The sequence below is a fragment of the Monodon monoceros genome, unplaced genomic scaffold, assembly GCF_005190385.1.
Source record: "Monodon monoceros isolate NGI ecotype Baffin Bay Population unplaced genomic scaffold, NGI_Narwhal_1 Super_Scaffold_3, whole genome shotgun sequence".
In the NCBI taxonomy this organism is placed as follows: Eukaryota; Metazoa; Chordata; class Mammalia; order Artiodactyla; family Monodontidae; genus Monodon; species Monodon monoceros.
Genome location: NW_021703780.1, coordinates 47507324 through 47530888, shown reverse-complemented (window position 1 = coordinate 47530888; position 23565 = coordinate 47507324). Strand labels below are relative to the sequence as shown.

The window sequence follows — 23565 nt, the reverse complement described above, 5'->3', positions numbered from 1 at the left end:
TTTTTGTGTTGCATGTTCCTGTAGGATACATTTATCATTGACTTTCGTGATAGAGAGAGGCCCATTTAATCTTGTCTTGGGATAATATTTTTGACATTTGTTAAGTTTTAAAAATTAATATTATCAATTCCTGCTAGGCTATTTAAAATACTATCTAATCTTTCGATCATTCTAATCTTTGATAATAATCTGCTCATTGTACTCACTTTTTAAAGATTAAAGTAAACACAAGTTTGTTATTTTAAGATAATTTAAGTTATGGTAAATAAGGTTAGATACAGTATAAATTTTCGCGAATGTTAAAGCTAGCTCTGTCTAGTGTAAGTCTAATAATAGCCAATTAGGCTTTTACCATTTATGCAGAAAATCAGATTTTCCGGGCCAGATACTTTGGATACCCATGAAGAGGCATTTCATCACAAAGTATATAAAACTGAATCTTACTTTACTGTGAGTTAGGCTACCGCAGCTCCCTTTACTTCTCTGTAGAAATAAGGTTGAGGAAGGATGCTTGCATAAGCAATAAAGCCAAAGGTTACACATAGCCTATTTTGTTACTTTGCTAGCAGTTTTCCTTTCAGTATAGTAATAAATACAGTGGGATATCTGCCTTCTATTATTTGGTACCTTTCTGAGATCTCATTTTCCCTGGCCCTGCAGCTTTTAATCTCCAGAAGTTGGGTGTGTATGGAGTAATATGATAAGCATTAATATTTCTGATACTTATGTGATTTTATATTTATTTTTGCAAGGATAGAAATTAAATTTTTCATTTTCATTTCATAACAAATTTAAATGATAACTATTAAAACAAAATTTGATGCGTATCTGTGATGCAAGTGGATTTTCTCTTTGGTGTGCTTGGCTATTTCTCATATACTTTTTAAGACAGATAAGCAATTTTTTAGGACAGTGCATTCCAAGTAATGTTTATAGTATATAGAATAAATATATAGAATAATGATATAAAACTTGAAAAAAGATTTTTTAGGCAAATAATGTTTTCTTGTATTTAGAGAGAGACCATATGCAACTTTGGGTGATTTATAAATAAAATAGGCAACAGATATAAGTATATAAAATAAGCAATCTGACTATGCATTTTATCCTAAAAATGACCAGTTATCATACTTTATAAAATGTGACATCGTTAAATCATTACACTCCCTTCCATATAAGGTACTTAAAAACCTTCCAAAAGGTTCCCACTTTTGTAGTTCTTGATGAATTTAGTGTGTAAAAGATTCATTGGGTGGGCTTCCCTGGTGGTACAGTGTTTGAGAGTCTGCCTGCTGATGCAGGGGACACGGGTTCGTGCCCCAGTCCGGGAAGATCCCACATGCCGCGGAGCGGCTGGGCCCGTGAGCCATGGCCACTGAGCCTGCACGTCCGGAGCCTGTGCTCCACAACGGGAGAGTCCACAACAGCGAGAGGCCCCGCGTACCGCAAAAAAAAAAAAAGATTCATTGGGGAGGGAAAAGTACTAATAGTTCAGGCTCTGAAATCCAAGTTTTTGTGCTGATCTTGGTTAAACTTCATAGCCTTTATGGGTCCCAGTTTTTCCGTCTGTGAAATGGGTGTAATAAGATTTTCCTACCTCATAGGGTAATCATGAGAGTTAATGGGGATAACATTTGTAAAACACTTATTAGCACAATACTACATTTGATTATGAATATATTTTGTAGTTGCTGTATAAGTATTCCTCACATTCTTGAATCATGTCCAGGCTTTTCTTAAATTCCACAGAATAGGGACCAAATCCTATAGTCTCTTTATCGTAAAGGACGATCTCCGTTGGTCTCCATTCTGTTTTTCCAATCTCATCTCTTGTCATTCCCCTCCTCATTCTTTTTCCGCATACTCTTTCAGGCCCTTGAACTTGTTACCCCTGCTGGAACTTAGCAAACTGTTAACGTTTAAGTACAGAAAGTACAGTAAAAATAACCACGCTCTTCACCTAAGAATGCAGGGTTAAGAGTCATTTGATCTTTTCCTGTACCTTCTTTAAAAACTCCTCCTCCCCACTCCTCAATCCTTTTAGCATTCTGTATTATCTCAAATATATTACTTCCCTTTATGGCATAACAATTATTTTACTGCACAGCCGTCTCCCACATTGGGTTTTCCTTGCTGAGTAAATGTTTGTTTCATGATAAAAATGAATGAGTAGGAAGTCGCACTGCTGACCTAGTTAGAACTTTGCGTAAAGCAAAAGCATATAGGCTTGGATCCTCAAAGTGCACAAACTGTGGGACACCATCTGTTTCAACTCTGTAGAGCAGTTTGTTTTTCAGCTGTCTTTAGGGAAAAAAAGAATGATTCCAGTTGAATAAATCCTGTCCATTTGGTTGGATAGTAAGATATTTTGATTTAAGTCAGATGTCTAAGATAGGCACAATTTTACTTCTCCTTAAGCTAGACTGCATCCTATCACTTAACTAGCCATGTGCTCTTATTCTGCTTGTTCCTCTTTTAAGATATAATGTGTGTGTGAAAGAGTGTTAGATAGAGACACATATGCCTACTTGAGGTTTGCAGTATGGGAATAACCCATACTTTCCTTTTGGAAAGGAAATATGAGGATTTCAACTACTAGCAATGTGATTCGAATGATGTTTACTGTTATTTTGGAACAGAGTTGAATCCAGAGAGGAAAAAGTAAACCCTTCAGAGGAAGAAAACTTACTCTTTATCCATCATTAGGAGAAAGTGCAGTTTTGTACTGGAAGCAGCAGGAGTTAATTATGGTTATGAGGATCTGCCATTTTGGGGGCATATTGGGGTATTTTTCAACTTTCTTGATAAACTGGCAAAGAATCTAACTTAAGGAGTTGTCCTACATGGTTAGAAATTGTTAAATTGGTGTTGGTGAAGAATGACTGAATCATAGGTTTCAACTACTCAGATTTGTAGTAAACACATTTATTTTTGCCTAACTTTCCTATAATCCTAGATGTAAACAAATCACTGGACATGCCAAACTCTGACTTTAGTTGAGAGCAATTGGAAGCTTTCAGTTATAAAATCAGAAAAGCAAATAGACAATGATGGAAGACCAGACCCTGAAAACAACAAACAAAACCTTCCCTTAGTATTCCTGTTGTCTGAAATAAAGCAAAACAAACGTTACAGGTGTGTGTGTGTGTGTGTGTGTGTGTGTGTGTGTGTGTGTGCGTGCGTGTGCGCGCACGCGCGCATATTATATATACATAAACTGAATCACTGTGTTGTATACCTGAAGCTAACAGAACATTGCAAATCAACTATACTTAAGTAAAAAACAAAATTTCTTTAAATAAAATATACATTGGAGAAAAGACAGTCTCTTCAGTAACTGGTGCTGGGAAAACTGGACACTTCATGTAAAAGAATGAAATTAGAACATTCTCTAACAAGATATACAAAAATAAACTCAAAATGGATTAAAGACTTAAATGTAAGACCTGAAACCATAAAGAGAACAGTCGGAACGCTCTTTGACATAATTCATAGCAGTATTTTTTTTTGGATCTATCTCCTAAAACAAAGGAAACAAAAGCAGAAATTCACAAATGGGACCTAAATAAACTTAAAAGCTTTTTCACAGCAAAGGAAATAATCCACAAAATGAAAAGACAACCTACTGAATGGGAGAAAATATTTCCAAATGTTATGACCGATTAGGGGTTAATATCCAAAATATGTAAACACCTCATACAACTCAACATCAAAAAAACAAACAACCTGATTAAAAAATGGACAGAAGACCTGAATAGACATTTTTCCAAATACAGATGGCCAACAGACACAGGAAAAGATGCTCAGCATCATTAATCCTCAGAGAAATGCAAATTCAGACTACAATGAGATATCATTTCACATCTGTCAGAATGGCTATCATCAAGAAGCCATTGGTGCAGCTACTATGGAAAAGAGTATGAAGGTTTCTCAAAAAACTAAAAATAGAGTTACCATATGACCCAGCAAGTTCACTCCTGGGTATATATCCAAAAAAAGTAAAAACACTAATCCAGAAAGATACATGCACCCCAGTGTTCATAGCACTATTTACAATAGTCAAGATGTGGAAGCAACCTAAGTGTCCATTGACAGATGAATGGAGAAAAAAAGATGTGGTATATATGTACAATGGAATGAATACTACTCAGCCATAAAAAAGAATGAAATTTTGCCATTTTCAACAACATGGATGGATTTGGAGGGTATTATGCTTAGTGAAACAAGTCAGACAGAGAAAGACAAATACTGTATGGTATCACTTATGTGTGAAATCTAAAAAATAAACTAGTGAATATAACAGACAGGTATAGAGAACAAACTAGTGGTTACCAGTGAGGAGAGGGAATGGGGGAGGGGCAAGATAGGGGTAGGAGGTTAAGAGGTACAAACTACTATGTATAAAATAAATAATCTACAAGGATATATTGTATAGCACAGGGAATATAGCTAATACTTTATAATAATTATAAATGGAATATAACCTTTAAAATTGTGAATCACTGTGTTGTACACCCGAAACTTACATAGTATTATACATCAACTGTATCTCAATAAAAAAATGAAAAAGAAATAGGAGTTTTAAAACATTCCCCCAATATTCACATTATTCCAAATATACCTTCTTTTTTCTGCTCATTTATTCAATGAGACATTCTATTTTATGTTTTTAAATAGCTGTCATGGATGCACTGGTAGAAGATGATATCTGCATTCTGAATCATGAAAAAGCCCATAGGAGAGATACAGTGACTCCAGTCTCAATATATTCAGGAGATGAATCTGTTGCTTCACATTTTGCCCTTGTCACTGCATATGAAGACATCAAAAAACGACTTAAGGATTCAGAGAAAGAGAACTCTTTCTTAAAAAAAAGAATAAGAGTTTTGGAAGAAAAGGTAATTTATCTGTTTACCTTCATTATGTTTGTGACTTAATAATTCAAAGCATTTGAAATTTTAAATATTTTTCTGCTCTGTCTTCCATGAGTACCAAATTTCTAAGGATAACTCACTGCTAATCACAAAACCCTGGGCATTCACTTATCATAGTGCTTGGTGAATATTTGCAGAATAGGATTAACAACATGAAGGGATTAAAGTTCAAATATTTTTCTTACCTCTTTTTATCAGATTGCCTTACCTTCATAGCTGTATGTATTTTATTCAGGATTTTTAAATATGTGCAAAAAATTATATACCAACAAAAGAAATGAAGTGTCAAAGGAAGAAGTTCCTGGAACATTGTTCTGATATGTTTAATAATGTTTTCGTCAGTACTAAAACTTTACCACGACTGACATCTTTACCTCAACATTCTCCTTTGTTCTTGAACACACGTAATAAGAATGCATTTAACTGATGAATTAATGTCTTCTGTTTACACCTTTTAATGCAGAAACTGTTATGGAATACATAAGCAAGGTAGCTGATTCAATTATAAATCATCAGATCTACTTAGCTTATTGGGAAATCTTCCTCACGCATCCATTTATTTTTAAAGTTTAACTTAGTTCATTATTCTTCAGATCATAGTTTACGATCCTTAGATCTTCAGTGTAGTGGTACGTTACAGACAGCAGCTTGCACAAAGGGGGGAGGAAATGATCTAGTTACAAAAACTTAAGGATAGGGCTTGGTAGAGTTTCACTCATTTGGAGGAAGTAAGAAAAGACTCAGTTGTAAAAATAATCCATTTCTTTGTATTCGTATGAATTTTCTTAATGACTATTAAATAAGATTGTGACATACTGGATAGAGTGACAAAAGGTAACATTTTGGAGCTTGTAGTTAGGTTTATTCTAAAAGTCAATAGAAAAATGTGATTTGGTATAAGTAACATTGGAAATATTTCTGTACTTTGTGACCAACAATCCTAATAATTTCTCTTCTGGAATAATATAGGAATTGAACTAACACGTCTATTCCTTAAAATGTCAAGTACACACTAGTTACTTTTCTGATGATGGAAATTAAATACTGTGTGCTGGCTTGGAAACACATAAGCACTATGAAAGAATGCTGTACTGTGTTTAGTATGACGAATTAATATTATAAATAGTTACTGCAAAGTATAAGATACTGATTAAGTAAAAGCCTGAAAGAAGAGTTTTAAAAGTATCTGTTCTGTACTTTTTACTTTCTTAATCAGTAAAGCTTAATTGTGTGGAAGTGAAATGTTCACTTAATTGTAGTCCAGGCTTTATTCCCCGCATTAGAGTAATTAAGGTCCAGGCTTTATTCCCTGCATTAGAGTAATTAAGGTAAGTCGTGCAGCCATAGAAGACTGACTTATTTTCTTATGTAGAATATCCTCTTAAGCCTTGTCTTCTAATTTTATACCATTAGCTTATAGGAGCTCGAAAGGATGAAGAAACAAGTTCTGTGGGACGAGAACAAGTAAATAAGGCCTACCATGCATATCGAGAGGTTTGCATTGACAGAGATAATTTGAAGAGCAAATTGGATAAAATGGTAAGTTGGTTTGAAAAGGATGGTATCTGTATGTTGTAACTGAGTTTTCTCCTTCAAGAGGTTAAAATTAGAAATGAGAGATATTTACACTTATTAGATAAAAAATTTGCATGGTCAAGGCAAAAATAGAAAATTTTGATAGGAATATTTGTAAGTTATTTCTATACAAAATAAGTACTCAATATGTAATGATGTTTAGGTCCTTTTTTTTTTTTTGATGTTTAGGTCTTAAGTACATCTAACACCACTAACTTCTTTTGAAAAATCATGACTTAGTAGAGTTTATCACTGTGTTTTTTTTAAAAAGCCAGTGAATAATATGTCCTAAGTTAGAAAAAGAGATTAGTGAAAAACTGAGTTCATTTCCCACCTTGCTTTTCAAAGGATAGAATCAGTTTTTTCAACATCTACCTGAAAATTAATATATAATACCAACCTATAGATTTTATTGAATGTAATTTGGCATTTTCTCTACTTAACTAGAATAAAGACAACTCTGAATCTTTGAAAGTATTGAATGAACAGCTACAATCTAAAGAAGTAGAACTCCTCCAGCTGAGGACGGAGGTGGAAACTCAGCAGGGTAGGCCACTTAAACGTGTTATAATTATTCTAACGCAATTAATACATTTTTCCATTCCTGTGTTATATCCATGATCAGTTTGCTATATCTGTATCCGAAGGACTTATTTTTTAATTTTTAGGCTTATATTAATTGCTCTGCTTTTACAAAGTATCAACTTTTAACTTTTCCTTGGATATAAATTGTACTTTTCCTAGAGAAAATTTGATGGTTTTTATTCAGGGCTAGTTTGCAGTGAAGTAGATGAAGAAAGGAGTAGAACCCCATCCTCTACAAAGCCTCTTGCCCACTGCTAGACACCCTGTCATTGAGTAGTTACAGTTGCTTCCCCCCGCCCCAATTTCTAAAGGTTGTTACAATGTGCAGATGAGATGCTATGTTGAAAAGTTAAGAGTGGGAGATACGGGTATTAGCCTGCTCCCATGCACATTCATTCTGATGAGACAAGCTGACGAGTAGGCCTCTGAGAGACCTTTTGATGGGAGGTTGAGGTGAGATCTCTCATGGCAGCTGATTGGGTCTTTTTCTATATACAGAGCCTAAGGAACCAAGTCAAGGGTTAGTCCATATCCAGTGGTATTGAGTTTATACAGTGGAATGTTTATGAATAAAATTGTTTGGAAGTTATGTTCTAGGCCTGATGGTCAAACTTTATACTTTGTAAAGGGACTAGATGGAGTGATGAGCTGAGTGAGCATCAGTTTACTCACTTCATTTAATTCTTATCACTCTCAACCTTGACATATATAGATTATTCATCCATCTATAATTTCAGCATATGCTTGATATGTGTTGTATATTTTAAAGTTTCAGGCTGACAAATTTGCTCTTTAACCTAAACCAAAAATCAGAGATAGGGGTAATTAATACATTCTAAAATAAGATTGCTAGATTTCTTATTAGCATAGATACGTGAAAGTAATTACTGTTTTTCAGAAACTTAGTAATTGTTCATTATTTATATTGGTTTTTCTTTTAACCTGCATTTTATTAGCATAATCTTTTTTGAATTGCAACCAATGTAGAAGTCAGAAATAACAATTTTAATATCCATCCTTTTTGTAGTGATAAGAAATTTAAATCCACCTTCATCCAACTGGGAGGTGGAAAAGTTGAGCTGTGACCTGAAGATCCATGGTTTGGAACAAGAACTGGAACTGATGAGGAAGGAATGTAGAGATCTCAAAATAGAGCTACAAAAAGCCAAACAAACGGTATTACAGAATTATTAAATTGAGAAATTCAGCATGCATATGTGTGCATCATATGTAGGATTTATAACTAAGTGTTAAATCATAGAGTTGACATAAATTATAACTACTTAGAGAGTCACATTATCTGAAAATTCACCTTTATCTTGCCCTTTAATCATTTTTGCTAAAATATGATAACTGTATACTTTTAGCATAATCCCAGAATTATATTATGGTTTTGTTGTTTAAAAGCTAATTTTTAAAAACCTTATTAGTTTATTAATTTATTAAAGCAGTTCTTTCAGACTTCCTTTCCTTCAGTTTCCTTAAGTCATTTTTTTCTCTGTAAAGTTTAAAGAGAACTCAGGTTTTAAGTTTCCCACTTCATTTAACGTAATAATTTGATTAATTTAGACATGACAGGAGACTTGCTTTTAGAATTATTAAAACAAAACTTTACAGCATCCACTAATTCTCAGAAGTCTAATACTTTTGGAGCAACTTTAATTTTCAGCTAATAGCTGAGAATGCAAGAATTGGGGTTGGCGGAGCGGGGGGTGGGGGTGGGGAGCAAAACAAAAACCCTGCTTGAGCTGTTAAAGTGTGGTTAGCCTGAAGTCATCCACTGAAACACAAGTTGCCTCTCAGGTCCTCACCCAGAGTCTGTCTACTAATACAGTGATCCCTGGACAATGGGGTTGTGACCCGTGGAGGTCTGCTTATACAAGGATTGTTTTCAGTAAGTATGCAGTCGGTCTTTGGTATCTATGGGTTCCACATCTGTGGATCGAGGCCACCACAGGTTGTAGACTACGCTATCCGTTGTTGGTTGAATCCACGGATGCTGACCCGAGGATACAGAGGGATGACTGTGGGACTTGAACATATGCAGATTTTGGTACCCACTGCGGATCCTAGAACCAGTGTCCCATGGATAGGATACTGAGGGACAACTTTACATTGGGTTCAGAAAAGATTGGATAAATGTTTTCAATGTCATGACAATGCTGAGAATAAAAAGAAGGAATGATAGAGAAGCAGAGCAGTGTGGGAGCAATGCTCCAAACACAAAGTTTAAAATAGTTATTACAAGAAATTGAAAAGTTTAATAGTCTGGAGTTCAATAGCCATTATATACATTCTATACACTTATGTATTTCAAACTAAGGTAGCCACATAGATAATTATTTCTCAGGTCAACATTGTGCCCATCAGAGTATCCAGCACTACTAAGGAGCTATGTCCCCACCCTAGGTTCTTCTGAGCAGCCACCATCTGAAAGAGGAGCTCCGCCCACGCTTCCTGACTGCTAGCCAGCACTCTGCCCTGAGTCCCAAGTGTCCTTAGATGAGCCGACAGGTCTCTCGTCTGTAATGTGGTCTTTACTGAAGGTGACCACTGGTTAAGAATGAGACAGGCATTAAGAATAATATAGCATCCTACCTTGGCCTTTACCCAGTGAACTCCTCTGAACTGGACAGTGAGAACTTGATTTGGAGCCCCCAGGCCTGATAAAGGGGAAACACTCACTATAAAAATTACTATCACCTCCCATTAGAGAAAAAAAAATTGTTTTTCCTACTTGACATCTGAAGTTGATTTTCCTAGCTTTGCACCCGTGATCACATGCACAATTCCTTCAGCAGCTTCCAGCATCCTGTCCTGCAAGCCCAGTTGCCCGTAGCCCTTGAGAGGCTTCTTTTAAAAAGATGTGCTTGCAGGAAAAGATCTGCATCTTGAAACTCTGAATTACAATTGTCAGTATATACTTTCTACTTGAAATGATTTGATAGCTTTTATAAATAATGGATATCTCCTTATAGAGTAGGAAGCAGAACCATGGAATCATAAAAACTTGGTTCATGATTGTGTTGCTTATTGTGACATTAGCAAACTCATTTAACTGAACTTTTTTCTATAAACTTGACATTAAATATCTAAGCAGCATGGTGCCTAGTACATAAGGTATTCAGTAAGTGAATGTGTTTCAAAAATTTTAATTAGGGTAATCCAGAAAAGCGCTTTAGGGGTGTATATGTGTTAATACAGTTCAGTTCTTATTATTTGTTTTCCACTAGGTGGTGCTAGAGGATAAATTTGCTTTTAGTTTAATTGGTCTTTCACAAATCACAGAAACAGACTTGAAGGTAGAAGAAACTTTAGAAATCACTTGTTTTATTGCCGATGATGTTGCTTTATTGCTGAGTCTTTATTGCTGAGACTAAGAAACTTTAAGAGTTGAAGGTGAGGTAAGGGAGGAATTTGTTTTTTGAAAAGGGGATTTAAGACACGGTCCCTTCATAGGAATTTATTTGGCTGGAGAAGGGGAGATTTAAAGTCAAAAATGCTCACAACTAATATAGAGATATGAACCAAGGAAAGGTGGAGTGGAAATTTATCAATTTATCAAGGGTTCCAAGTTTAAATCTTGGTATTGTGGGATGTGTACATTTCAGTCTTGTTTCAAAGGTGTTACTGGTCAGAGTCCTCTTGGATATGGGAGTCAAAGAGCAAGCTATGGAGAGAAAATTTATTTTCACATTAATCTTATATCTACTGTAGCCATACTTACAGATATTTTTAAGATGGTGCTCTCTGTGAAACATATAACACCTTCTGAAGTGTGAAATAGCATCCTACATGGACAGAATAGTGGGGCTTTGGGGGCTTTGCTTTTTTTTAAAGTACTTAGTGAGCTCAGTTGATTGGTATTAAATGAGGTCAAGGTTCCAGGGTCATTTCCACTATGGGCCTTCTTTACTTTCTGTATCCTCCAGTTTTCCAGCCACTTATATTCAGAACAGTGGATCCTTTTAGAAAAACAGACACTAGGACTGAAGTGTAGGAAACACTGGCTCAGTAAATGGAGTTGGTGTAGATGCCTAAGGTAGCCAATGGCAGCCTCTTTGGAGATGCACAGTGTGCTGTGTGTACTAAAGGTTCTGAGCAGTCCTGAAGTACAGGAACCTATTTAACTTGAACAGTGTTTCCGAGGATTTTGTAGCTATGGGCCCATTTATGTGAAACTCCAACATCAGATGGCACAAGTTGGGAAACATATCCATTACTGCCTTTAGAACATGGCAAACTGATGACTGGCCAGGGACAGGGTCTTTGAGTATTAGAGACAATTCCTTTGTGCTTTTTGCTAATTTACGTTAGATTTTCTGAATTGTTAGGTGGTAGCTGGAGAAATACTTCACCAAGCAAAACTGTTAGGTTTTTTGTTTTGTTTTGTTTACTATCATTGGCTTTAAAAACAAGTAAGGTTGGGCTTCCCTGGTGGTGCAGAGGTTGAGAGTCCGCCTGCCAATGCAGGGGACGCAGGTTCGTGCCCCGGTCCGGGAGGATCCCTCATGCCGCGGAGCGGCTGGACCCGTGAGCCATGGCCGCTGGGCCTGCGTGTCCGGAGCCTGTGCTCCGCAGCGGGAGGGGCCACAACAGTGAGAGGCCCACGTACCGCAAAAAAAAAAAACAAAACAAGGAAGGTTTCCATTGTGCATATATGTATAAGTATACAGTAATTAAAATGTGTATTTTTAATTAATTATACAGAGAAACGAAAAGTGACTTGATCTGATTCCTTCATTTCCTATGAGGAACAGGAAAGGAAAATGTCCAAGGTTATGTGCTTTGTTAGTGGTCAGACTTCCTTTGACTTGTGGGCCAGTTCTGTTTCCCCTCTCCACAGGGCTCCCTGAGATGCAACTAAATCATTTACAGTATTTAGTTGGTATTTTCTGAACAATGAGATCCAAAGACACTTTAACTTCTATAGTACATTTTTTTTTTTTTTTGCGGTACACCAGCCTCTCACTGCTGCGGCCCCTCCCGCTGCGGAGCACAGGCTCCGGATGCGCAGGCTCAGCGGCCGTGGCTCACGGGCGCAGCCGCTCCGCGCGTACGTGGGATCCTCCCGGACCGGGGCACGAACCCGCGTACCCTGCATCGGCAGGCGGACTCCCAACCACTGCGCCACCAGGGAAGCCCTCTGTAGTACATTCTGATATTTTACACTCCCAAACTCAGAGGACTCATGAAGTCCTTTTGTGGCTTTTTAGTGTTCCACTTTAAAAAATATCATTTAGATTATATAAATAAGAAATGGTAAAGTTAAATTTTGTTTTCTTAGTTTATACTGGCCATTTCTGCTAATAGAATTAGTGCCTGTGGTAGTCATTTTTATTTGTTATAGACCCTGAATTGAATGCATTGCAAACAAGTGTGTTACAGAGTTATCTTAAATGTATTAAGTCCACTTTTAAATATCTTTTATAGGTTCTTTTTGTCATCTATAACCTAAACTACTAAAACTTGGAAGTATATAAGGACTTTATGAAGTCCTTTCCCTGTCATTTTCTTGTGGAAAGAAGAAATTTATGTTAATCTTTTTAAACAATAATCTGTTAAATTTTAGTGCTTCTTTGTAATAATATCAGAAAGTGAAATACCAATAAACTTCCATTTTCTGGTGGAATTCACTCATCTATACCTGAAGAAACAGTAATTTGATCAATTTGTTACCCTTTTTTGAATATAGATTTCAGATTGGTATCATCAGAAATACATTTTGTAAGACTCCAAGGTCTTTTATGTGAGAGCAAGTGTATTTTTTAAAGAAAATTAAAGCATTAATGACTTTAAATAATTGGAAATGATTTAGAAATACCTGGTATAAATTTGGAGTTATTTCATTAAAATTGAATATAAGATACTAGTTTTATGCTGTACAGTTACAGATGTATTCTGTAAAAGCTGAAGCACGTGTAGGGTAATAAAGTATTGAGAATAAATAGAAGGTAACAATTACAACTTTTAAACTGTTTTTTAAACAATGACAGTATCCATCTCAGGAAGACAATCTGAAGAGCAGAGATCTCCAAAGACTAAGCATTTCAAGGTATGAACATCCTTCAGCATTCAATAATAATACATTATATAACAATAATAATTATTCTGTAGGCCACTTTGTATAGGTACATAGATTTCTGTTATGATTTAACCTTAAAAACAGGTTGACACTATTTGGGTACTGCATGTAATTTCTGATCACAATGTATTTATAAAAAATATTTAACTGTTCCTTAACAACAGGCTTGAACTTGAGCAGTAGAAAGGTGCATATTGTGATGCCTTAGATAAAGTTTTTGAACATTCAGTAATATTTTAGATAGGATTTTAGGGAGCTAGTTGTGCAGAAGTATTCTGTAATTCTGATTTTTACATGAAGAATTATACATTTCCATACACAGCAATATCACTTTGTCTTAAGGGCAAACTTGGACAGCCTTACTCTTTGATAATGACATGAATTTTAAGAGAACTATCCTCTTGGGGTAAGAATAAAAGTAGCTATCAGAGTTCATGTATGTTACTTCGGCCCTTTTTTTCCTCAAATATATATATCATTTTTATTTAAGTAACATAAGTGCATTGTTTTATCTGATAATTTTTGTTCTGCTATGTTAACATCCCCTCTCTCCATGGATGCTTCCACCCAATGAAACATACTCATTTGACTTCATGGTTTGCTCGTTTGGCTTCCAAAATTTACTGAATTATCTCATACCTATTCTTCCTATCAAAAATCTAATGGAGAGAAATGCTCAGTTGGGGAAAACAGTATGAGGAAACATGGTGCAGCCCCTCTTCCTGTGTGAAGGGCCAGCAGTAAGTATTATAGGCGTCATGGGCCAGAGTCTCTATTGCAGCTTCTCAGCCCTGCCATTCAAACAGTAGTTCACTTATACCTTCAACTTTCATCTAAATATACAGCAAGGAAGTTTTTCCTTTTTTTAAAACATGTGTCTAGTATAGCATCCATGTGAATTATTTTTCCAAGGTGTCTTCTATGTCAGTTACCTTCTTTCTTCCTGTCAACCTAGGTTTCCCCTTATTAATTTTGTTGTATTTGTCATTTTTATAAGCCTTCTTAAACCATTTTTGGAAAGAAGCATGTTAGAATCAGTAGGTCAAATAAAAGGGCTTATATAGTTTATTAGAAGTACATGGTATAGAACAGGGCTTCTGCTTCCATTCATGGGCAGTGTTACATAATTTGGATCACTTCTTTTGAGAATAACTTGAAAAGTTGTCCACCACCCACCAAAAAGATGGGTGTTTGAAGGCATCATATAACTAAAAAGATAGTGAAGGATCTCTAGGCCAGGATTTGGAGGAGGAGGAAGGCCCCAAGAGATGAGTCTGGTTTCTGAGGCTGAGAACTATGTAATTGTGGCTTTGAAGTACAGTTTTGAATTCTCTAAAGCTCAGTATCAATTCAGGGTATCAACTGAGAAAAAGCTTTTAGAATGAATTAAGTTCAGTCTAAGAGTTTCTGTATGTTAAAGAACTGTGTAATTAAAGCGGGTCCTAATGGCTCCCCAGTGCTCAAGTACATTTCTGTGTTTGCAGACCCATAGCAGTGTGGATTGCAGAACTGATTAGCTCTCCCTCTTCCGGTTAGCAACTAGAAAACTAATAACCAAACTGTAGCTTACCCTTGGTAAACTTTGTATCATGGATTTTTATGTTAGCCTCATTCCTGACTGCATTTTATCTTGTTTTTCCTTTACCTTATCATTTATACCTATTTACAGTTTATAGTCCTATGTTTTATTAGTGTTTAAGTTACATCATCCACTTCTAAATGGAACAATTCAGATGATAAATTAAGTTTACTATATTAGAAAAGTACATAGGAATGTTTCCATAAAACCATTAACTAAAAGTTTAGGTATTTTTAAGGATTATTTTCCAGTTATTTGGAAAACTTCCCTTTTTGGAACACCTCCTTTTTTGCATTTCCTCTATCATATTGCCAGGGGAACAAGGTGGTAACATATTGTTTCCTGAGTGAACATGTTAATTACTGGAGGCCTTTTATATGTTCCTCATTGTATACAGTATCATTTAACAATAACAGCCCGGGCATCAGAAACTTGGCCAATGTCCTGCCAGTGTACTAGTTGGGGTTACCTTTATGTTGTTGCCTTCAGTTCTTAAGCCAGATCTAGGTATGGGGTAACTTTTTCAGATGCAAATTCTTGGTTTAGAAAATAGGGATTAGGTTAGTGTTTTTCACACTGTGCTGTGTTGCCTTAGTTGATCATGAAATTTTGTGAGTTAAGACAAGCATTTAAAAAATAAGAAAACAGAATAGAACATAACAGAATATGGGTTGTAGTGTAAAATGATTGCCTGCTGTGCCTTACAATTAAAAATATTTGAAAGATGCTTGTTTGAAGAAATCACAGTTGTCAAGATATACATTTCAAAGTCTCTAGTTCTTGGCTAAGACTATCCCATACTTTCATTTTAATTCCTCTGGGGAATGTAATAGTTCAATAAATTTTCAAAAGCTAAAGAAAAATAGGGCTGAAATAAAAAAAACAAAATCAAGTAGATTTTTCTTATACAAGGAACATTCAGTAGTAAAGAGTTGAACGTACAGTGTCAATTAAGAAAACTGAGCTTTTACACAGTTTTTACTATGTAAGCTGGACATGTGCCCCCTTGTTGAGATGTGGATAAGCAGGTTTCATTACGTTTAAAATTTAGAGGTGTGGAATTTTATACTGGGACGAAGAAGGTTGTGTTGGAAGTCAGTAGTTGGCAAGTGTGATGAAGCTGAAGGTTATGATGATTTGAAAAATGTTACCCACAAAGGGCAGCAGTCAGTCACAGGACTGGATAGCTGAAAGGCAGCTTTGAACAGCAGCTTGTTAGAGTCAGGAAGTTCTCTGGCACCTGCTTCCTTGTGTGTGAAGTGAGCTCCCAGGTTGCCGCGTTTGTGTGAGAACCGGGTGAGGTGCCTGTCTAGCACATAGTACATGCTCAACCACCATTATCTTTTTGTCTCATCTGTCTTATTTCTTAGGGTTTTCATTTGGGGTGCTTTGGTGTTGCATCTCAGTGTTCAAGTAGCTTTATGAGTTCTTTGTACACAACTATATATATCATTAGGATTTTGCTTGTATGGTATTTAAAGCAAAATTTAACTAATTTATATTCCCAGCTGGTGGGAGGTAGAAGGGGAACAGTTTATAGGCTCAAAAATACCTGGATAAGTAAAGGTTAGCTGGAGCTCTGCTAAAGATCTGTGGATGACAACTGTCCAGTCTTACTTAAGCAATGATTTGTTCAAGTAGAATTTTAAAAATTTTAACACACTTTGAAGACTATAGCACTTTAATATAAATGAAGTGTAAAGTAACTGCCATTAATTTGTTATCCACAAGAGGGAGAGCTTATACTTAGTAATAATTTTAGTTTTTTATATCTGTAGTTTTCTATTCAGGTGACATTAAGGGCAAAAGAAAAAGATTAGACATATGTTAAACTAGGTGACCTAGTTTTTGGTGTCACCTAATTTATAAGCAGTCTTCATTAAATTGAATTGGAAAATGTGTATTAGTGCTGCATTAACACCTCTATTATAATTTTCTCTTATTTTATATGGGTAGCTATTTTGAATGATGCAATGTTTGATATTCCAGTATCCAAACACTGTCTTGAGTACTGTACTTGCTTTTCTCCAAGTCAGGTACTGATTTACAATCTTAAGCCACTGTTTTTAATCTGTATGATTCATATCATGACTGTCTGCATGAATTAGCACATGTACAGTGTTTACACTTAGCTGCTACGTAATATGAGTAACTCTTTTTGGGAAGCATGCTGAATGCCCAGAATTGCACCAAGGAGCCACTGACTCTTCACACTTCAGACAGTTCCTATGTGAGACACTCATTGTAGCACACGGCTCAGATGTTGACTGCCAAAGCAGAGGTGGTTGACTAATTTTTGTGAAGTAATTATTTCACACCTATGAAAAACCTGCAAAAATCCCTGTGTTTTTTAATAGACTACTGGTTAACAAATGACGTTACAACAGATTAAAACAAGTAGATTTTTCTCAAAAGCAGTATAAAGTTTATTCTCCTGCTCCTATTGAAAGAATTATAGTCTGAGTGGAATGGGAATATTTTGACAAAAAAGGAATGTCATAATTCAAAATAACTGAATATATCTGTTGTTTCCATAATTAGAATAGGATATTAGATTTAGATATGAAGAGTGTTATCCTTGTAGTTTGTTTAAAGGTTTTTGTTTATAGCTAGACAGAAATTGAAGCATGACGTGACATGTTTGTTTGATTTCATTATTACTAAAATTATACTAATATCTTTAAGAGGCAGTAGGGGTTGTTTGAACACTATGAGATCAGTTGTTCTTACATATGTGTTGAAGATTTTGATTTATTTAGTTGGCAACTAAGAACCTAAAAAAAATCATGAATATGCAAATAAGAATGCTTAATGGAAGACGAAACTCAATAGAATTAGGTTTAAAATAACTGATTTATAACTTTTCAGATAATTGAGGTAAAATGAGAGGTATTTGTGAAGTTTTTATTTCTGTTTCATATAATCCTCTCTCCAGCTCCTTTTCCCTTACCAGGAAATCAGCTGGCTCTTCATGTCTTGTGCTGTCATGTCACATTGGTTTAGAACCAACAATATGAGACAGCCCAGTCAAACATAAAAGACTGGAATGCATGAAACCTAAATTTTATTTTAATGTGGGCTTCGGTGTACATTCAGAATTGATAACAGCATTTCAATTCACAACATCAGAACAGAATAATCAAAAGATAAAGACAAATTCAAAATCCATCCATGAATGAATGTCACTTTATTTATTTATTTATTTTTTTGCGGTACGCGGGCCTCTCACTGCTGTGGCCTCTCCTGCTGCGTAGCACAGGCTCCGGACACACAGGTTCAGCGGCCATGGCTCACGGGCCCAGCCGCTCAGCAGCATGTGGGATCTTCCTGGACCGGGGCACGAACCTGTGTCCCCTGCATCGGCAGGCAGACTCTTAACCACTGCACCACCAGGGAAGCCCTATTCTTGATCAGATTTGCAAGTGAAGACCATATTCCTTACTATTAAGTATATTAACGCCACTGCACATCATAGGCTATCATAAAATCTCAGTCCTGAGGAGGGCACTATTAAACTCGTTGGTTAGAATACTTTTTATAATACCCTTCTGTTTAATATAGTAGAGTTAATTGATAAAAATTAGGTCGGTGTTACTGTGAATAAGATTTTTTCACTTGTTATAATGCTCTATTTAAATATTTTAATTATTTAATGAGGACTTTAATTTGTATTATTTCACAACAATATGAGCAGAAATGAAGATAAGCTCATTTCTATTTTAAAGTTATTCCCTTCTCTCCACAGAGAATAATAACCATTAACTTTTTTCTTTTAAAAAAAAACAACCCTGTATTTCAGTGATAATATGCAAAGTGCATACTGGGAACTGAAGAGAGAAATGTCTAATTTACATCTGGTGACTCAAGTACAAGCTGAACTGCTAAGAAAGCTGAAAACCCCAACTGCAATCAAGAAAGGCAAGTCAGGGTTTGCCGGAAACCACTGATTCCAGCCAAGCTGCTCAAAGAGCATTCGTTATCGTATCTTATCGAAATCTCATCAAATGAGTTTGATAAGCCAAAGTATATGTAGTCTATTCACAGCCACCCATTCTCTGCTCTGGCTTCAGCCTCATACTGGTCAACTTCACACATAAAGGTGTTGCTGATGTGTGTTTCTTCAGTACTGTATTCTTTTCCCCTTGTGGCTTTTTTCTCAGCCAAGTGTTGCTTATATGTTCAAGGCTGAGGTGTTAAGTTTGCTCTAGTTGACCTTTTACCACAACTACTTCATATATTAAAAAAAAAAAAGACACCAAAAGCTACTTTCATTCCAGTGCTACAGAATATACCAAAGACGTAGCTCTTTAAATTGTTTTTAAAGAGAGAACTCTGATTCGTTATTTGGTTATTTTCATTTTTTGTAAACTTAATTTTTCTTTCCTTAAAGGACAGATTGTTTTGAATAGAGACTAGATGCTATATTCACTTAGCCCTTTCAACCAAACAAAAATTTTCATTGCTTTGCATATTTAACTGCTTGGCTGATTAAACCTTTTCTTGAGTTTTGTGTTAACTAGTAGTGGCTACTTTGCCAAAGCTATTTCTATACTGAGAAAAATCAGTGCGTTTGTACCTTTTATTACGTAATGATTGTATTCCTGTAAAGTTGTGTAATGTAAATTTGAATGCTGTAAACTTTATTTTTAAAGGAATGAGATGTGACTTTTTTTAAAAAAATCATTAATTTAAAATTGTCATTTGTACCTCAAATTGTCCCTAAAGAGGGCACAAGAGATTTTATAAATAGTTCTCCTCAGAAGTGTTTCCTGTGGGGCGGGGGACGTTGCATGTTGGGACAGAAAGCTAAATTCAGAATTGCCTTTCTGTTTCTAGGGTTAGTTACTTATGAACCAGGCAAAACAATAAGGTACTTTGGCACGCCCCAACTTAGTTTACGGTTCATTTTGTCCTCAGGTTTTCCAGTGGCCAGGGTTACATATGAGACAACTTTAAGTTGATGGTAGAAATAAGACCTCTCTTAAATGAGACTCATGGAGTAATTTTTCAGTGAGCCTCTTATATACTAAATAGAACTTCCAAAAAATAATTAAGGAGAAATGCTCTCTACTCCTTTGGAAATGCTTATTGTTGTGTCGTTTCTGAGCTGGTGAATGATCAATCTTTGCTTTTAACCGTAAGTTTCTAGCACGTTTCCTACGACAGTGCCAGGCCTGGGGCCACCACTCTCCACAAAGAATTGAGTGCTTTGCGGAGTGGACAGAGATAAGCCCAGGTCACCTTTTCTCTAGACCCACATGTCACCCTGTCCAGAAGCTGAGCACTGTCACCTCCTCCCAAGAAAAGGGGCAGTGAGCTTATTTTTTAATGTGGTTCAGTTTCTTTCTCCTTTAAAACTAGAGTCAGGCCTTGGTGGCACTTGGTATCCGTCCAGAGGGAGGGAAGCACACACCCTTGCTTTGTGTTGTCTGTGGCTGAACAGCAGCTGGAGAGCGGTCTGTTTTCTAAGCCATTACATGTTACTAAACTCATTTGTTTTGCTTTTTTTTGACCTATATTGTGACCATAGCAGAATTTACATTTACCATTATATATATTTGACAAGAAATGAGATGATTTTATAGCTTTTAATTTAAATTGTTTTATCCATAAAAGCCTTTAATATATATCAAATTTCAGTTGGGTCTCACCAATTCACAATGTAGTTATTTCTGGAAAAATTTACTTTTGGACCACCTATGGAAAACAGATTTGACTAAGCTAAGGAATATTATATCTAACAAAATTATTAAAGCTTAAGAACAGCTTTCTTAGTCTCCACTGACACACAAACATTCTGCAAGCCTTCTCCAGCCATATTAAGAGCCAGGAACAGGGTCTTTACTTGTATTTTAAGTGAATTGGTTTCCAGCTTTTTAAAATAGGAATTTCCTCATGTTCACTATGATATGGGCGGGACAAGATTCCTGTGTCCATTTTGCAGACGAGAGAAGTGACACCTGGAGCAGTCAAGGGTCACCCTGTCAGTAAATAGCGGATCCAGGATTAGAACTGAGATCATCTGTCAACTTCAAGTCACACTGCCACAGTGATCGCACTAACTTGGAAATGTCCATTTCCAGTTCTAGAATCAACCAAATTAACAAAGTGTGTGTTTACTGTTCTATGATCATAAATACCAGGACAGCTGATGCTTAGCCTGTGCTTTCTTTTCAGCTTGTGCCCCAGCAGGATGCATGGAAGACCTTGGGAAAGACAGCACAAAGCTGCACTTGATGAATTTTACTGCAGCATACAAAAGACAGGCCCCTCTCTCACCAAACGGCAAAACTCTTTGTCATGCCACGTCTTCCCCTTTACCAGGAGATGCAAAGGTTTTATCAGAGAAAGCAGCTCTCCAGTCATGGACAGATCATGAGCGATCCATTCCTCACGATGGCACAAACTTTCAGGAACACAATTCTTATGGCAGAAATTCTCTGGAAGATAATTCTTGGGTATTCCCAAGCCCTCCTAAATCAAGTGAGACAACCTTTGGGGAAACTAAAAATAAACCTTTGCCTTTACCCAACCTGCCACCACTGCATTACTTGGATCAACATAATCAAAACTGCCATTATAAAAATTAATTATGAAGAGATTTATGATGTTCTCACGAGGTTGCTGTATCTCCCTCAGTGGTTTTCTTGGGAAATCATTAGCAAACTGAAAGGAGATTTTGATTAAACTTTTGCAGAGTTCTTCAGTATTTACATTTGCACATAATGTACCATATTATGTAGTTGATTTTTCAGTATGAAAGAACACCCTCCAGCTCCATATTCTGGCTAAGAATCAGATATGTGTTACTAATTAATAAACCTAAGGTGTTTCACAATGACAACTCTACCTTTGATGATGATAATTGTACATTTCTGCCCCTCACATGAAGAATGGAATTGAAAGTTTTCAGACACAGTTTTACAAAGCATGTGAAATGCCTAACTCATAAAAATAAAGGAGACCATTGTTCTCAGAGAAAAAGCATGTTAAGTTGCATAAAGGAGTAAAATGGCAATGTGACTTAGGTTATATTTCTGCTGACCTTATAACGCGTAAGGATAAGGAAATTACAGTGGAACAATATTATCTGGGTTACTGCATCTATATGTGCTATTGTGTCTCAAAGTATAAGATTTAAAGTCATTTTATAATCACGATGCTGATAAAATTTAAAGTACAATTTGGATTTTAAGACTTGAAATCTGCTCGTTGAAGCCAACTGTCCTGGTACATCCCTCAAGTCTTAATTGAAAAAAAGTGATGAAATAGTTGAAAAACTATGTGGTGTGTGAATAAACTATTACAGTCATATACATTATCCAGTTAGAAGTAGGAATAGTATCACAAAGGCTTCAGTCTAATCTGTCCTTCAGTGCTATAGTGAAAATCCCAATGGGTGTGTAACTGTATAAAGCCGTTTTCTTCAAAGGGTCTACACCTGCTTGTTATGTAGAGCAGCTTATTAACTGGTTAAACTTTGTTTTGAAATGTAATGATTTTACTTATTGAGAAAGTGGTTTTCAATTAATTAGAATCCTAGAAACCAAATTCTGTGCTGTATTGATACATGATAATAGTATAATCATGAAATGTCCCCCAACGCTTTGATTCTAAGAGCCTATCATTTATAAACAAGTAACAAGGATAGCTTCATACGGAAATTTCTCTGTATTCTTTCAGGGTGGTGGTATTAAGAATATTCGTAATATATGTCTCCGTTCCTACATCTTTTGCCTGAGATAAAGCATTTCATGTAGAAGGCCTTTATCCTTTTTGATAGACAGTTGCAAACACCTTGGACTCAAAAGAATATTTCAAATCTCTTCTACATTAACTGAATAGCATACATATATAAACAGTGTTCACCATTCACCAGATATTTGTCTTTCTATTATCTTACTCACTTACTCAAGCTTGTCTGTGATTAATGGAGTTGGTGTCAGATGCTGGAATTTATTCTGACCAATGAACACAGCTGACTCGAGGGAGTACAATCTCCTGCCAAGTAATAGAACAAAACCCAATATGCATAAAACAAATATAAGACCCCAGGCTTTAGCTGAAGGAAGCAACTACCTGTGTAATAAAGCAGCAGAAACTATTTGTCATGTGGCTGCATAGGCTGTACATTATATCTAATCTCCAATGTAGCTTACTGGTTTGCCTTTTTTAAAACCAAGACTGAGCATTTTCCTTTGTAAAGAAAATAAGTCATATGACATAATGGCTTGATGAATGTTTTGAACAATGCCAAGACATTACTTAAAATAAATTATTTTTGTTTGAAATTGAAGTGGAAATATTGTCCTTGCCTAAATATTCCAGGGTCATGTACTAATTATAGGTTGTTAATCTGATTCACGTAACAGACATTTGTCTTGTTAAACCAACTTCTGAATGGAGACAATGCTTTTGCATCTAAACAATAGGGTAGCTATCAAACAGGTATGCTAGATGTTCTTGACAGTTTAGAGTGCTAAACAAATGATGTAAAACTATTTAGGAAAGGGTAACCAAAAGAAATTTTCCCAGTCATAAATTTTTAAATGTATTTTATGATCATTTCTGTTATTGGTAAGATTCAAAGAGAAGTGAGAGAATGGCCCATCTGTAGCTTATTTAAAATGGAAGATTTTGTTGACTTGTTTCATACTAGTTGAAGCTTGCTCCAAAGGACTTCCCTTGAAAATTTCTTTAACCTCCAGATTTTCATAAGGATAACCCAATTCAGCACATCCATAACTCAACAGAGTGAAAAGAACACGGATAACAACAACAAAAGCCTCTCAATCCTCCCCATTAGC

The 23565-nt window shown here is 35.9% G+C and overlaps 1 protein-coding gene across 1 annotated transcript in view; it reads left to right on the top strand.

Moving 5' to 3' along the window:
• Window positions 1-23165, top strand: part of AZI2 (5-azacytidine induced 2) — a 36502-nt gene extending 13337 nt beyond the window's left edge. Inside the window, exons 2-8 of the mRNA XM_029242498.1 lie at window positions 4678-4898; window positions 6348-6473; window positions 6957-7056; window positions 8122-8270; window positions 13091-13149; window positions 18558-18676; window positions 20936-23165. Coding sequence (XP_029098331.1) covers window positions 4683-4898; window positions 6348-6473; window positions 6957-7056; window positions 8122-8270; window positions 13091-13149; window positions 18558-18676; window positions 20936-21348 — 1182 coding nt within the window. The 5' untranslated portion in view covers window positions 4678-4682 and the 3' untranslated portion in view covers window positions 21349-23165. The remainder of the gene's footprint in view (window positions 1-4677; window positions 4899-6347; window positions 6474-6956; window positions 7057-8121; window positions 8271-13090; window positions 13150-18557; window positions 18677-20935) is intronic.
• Window positions 23166-23565: the final 400 nt, after the last annotated feature.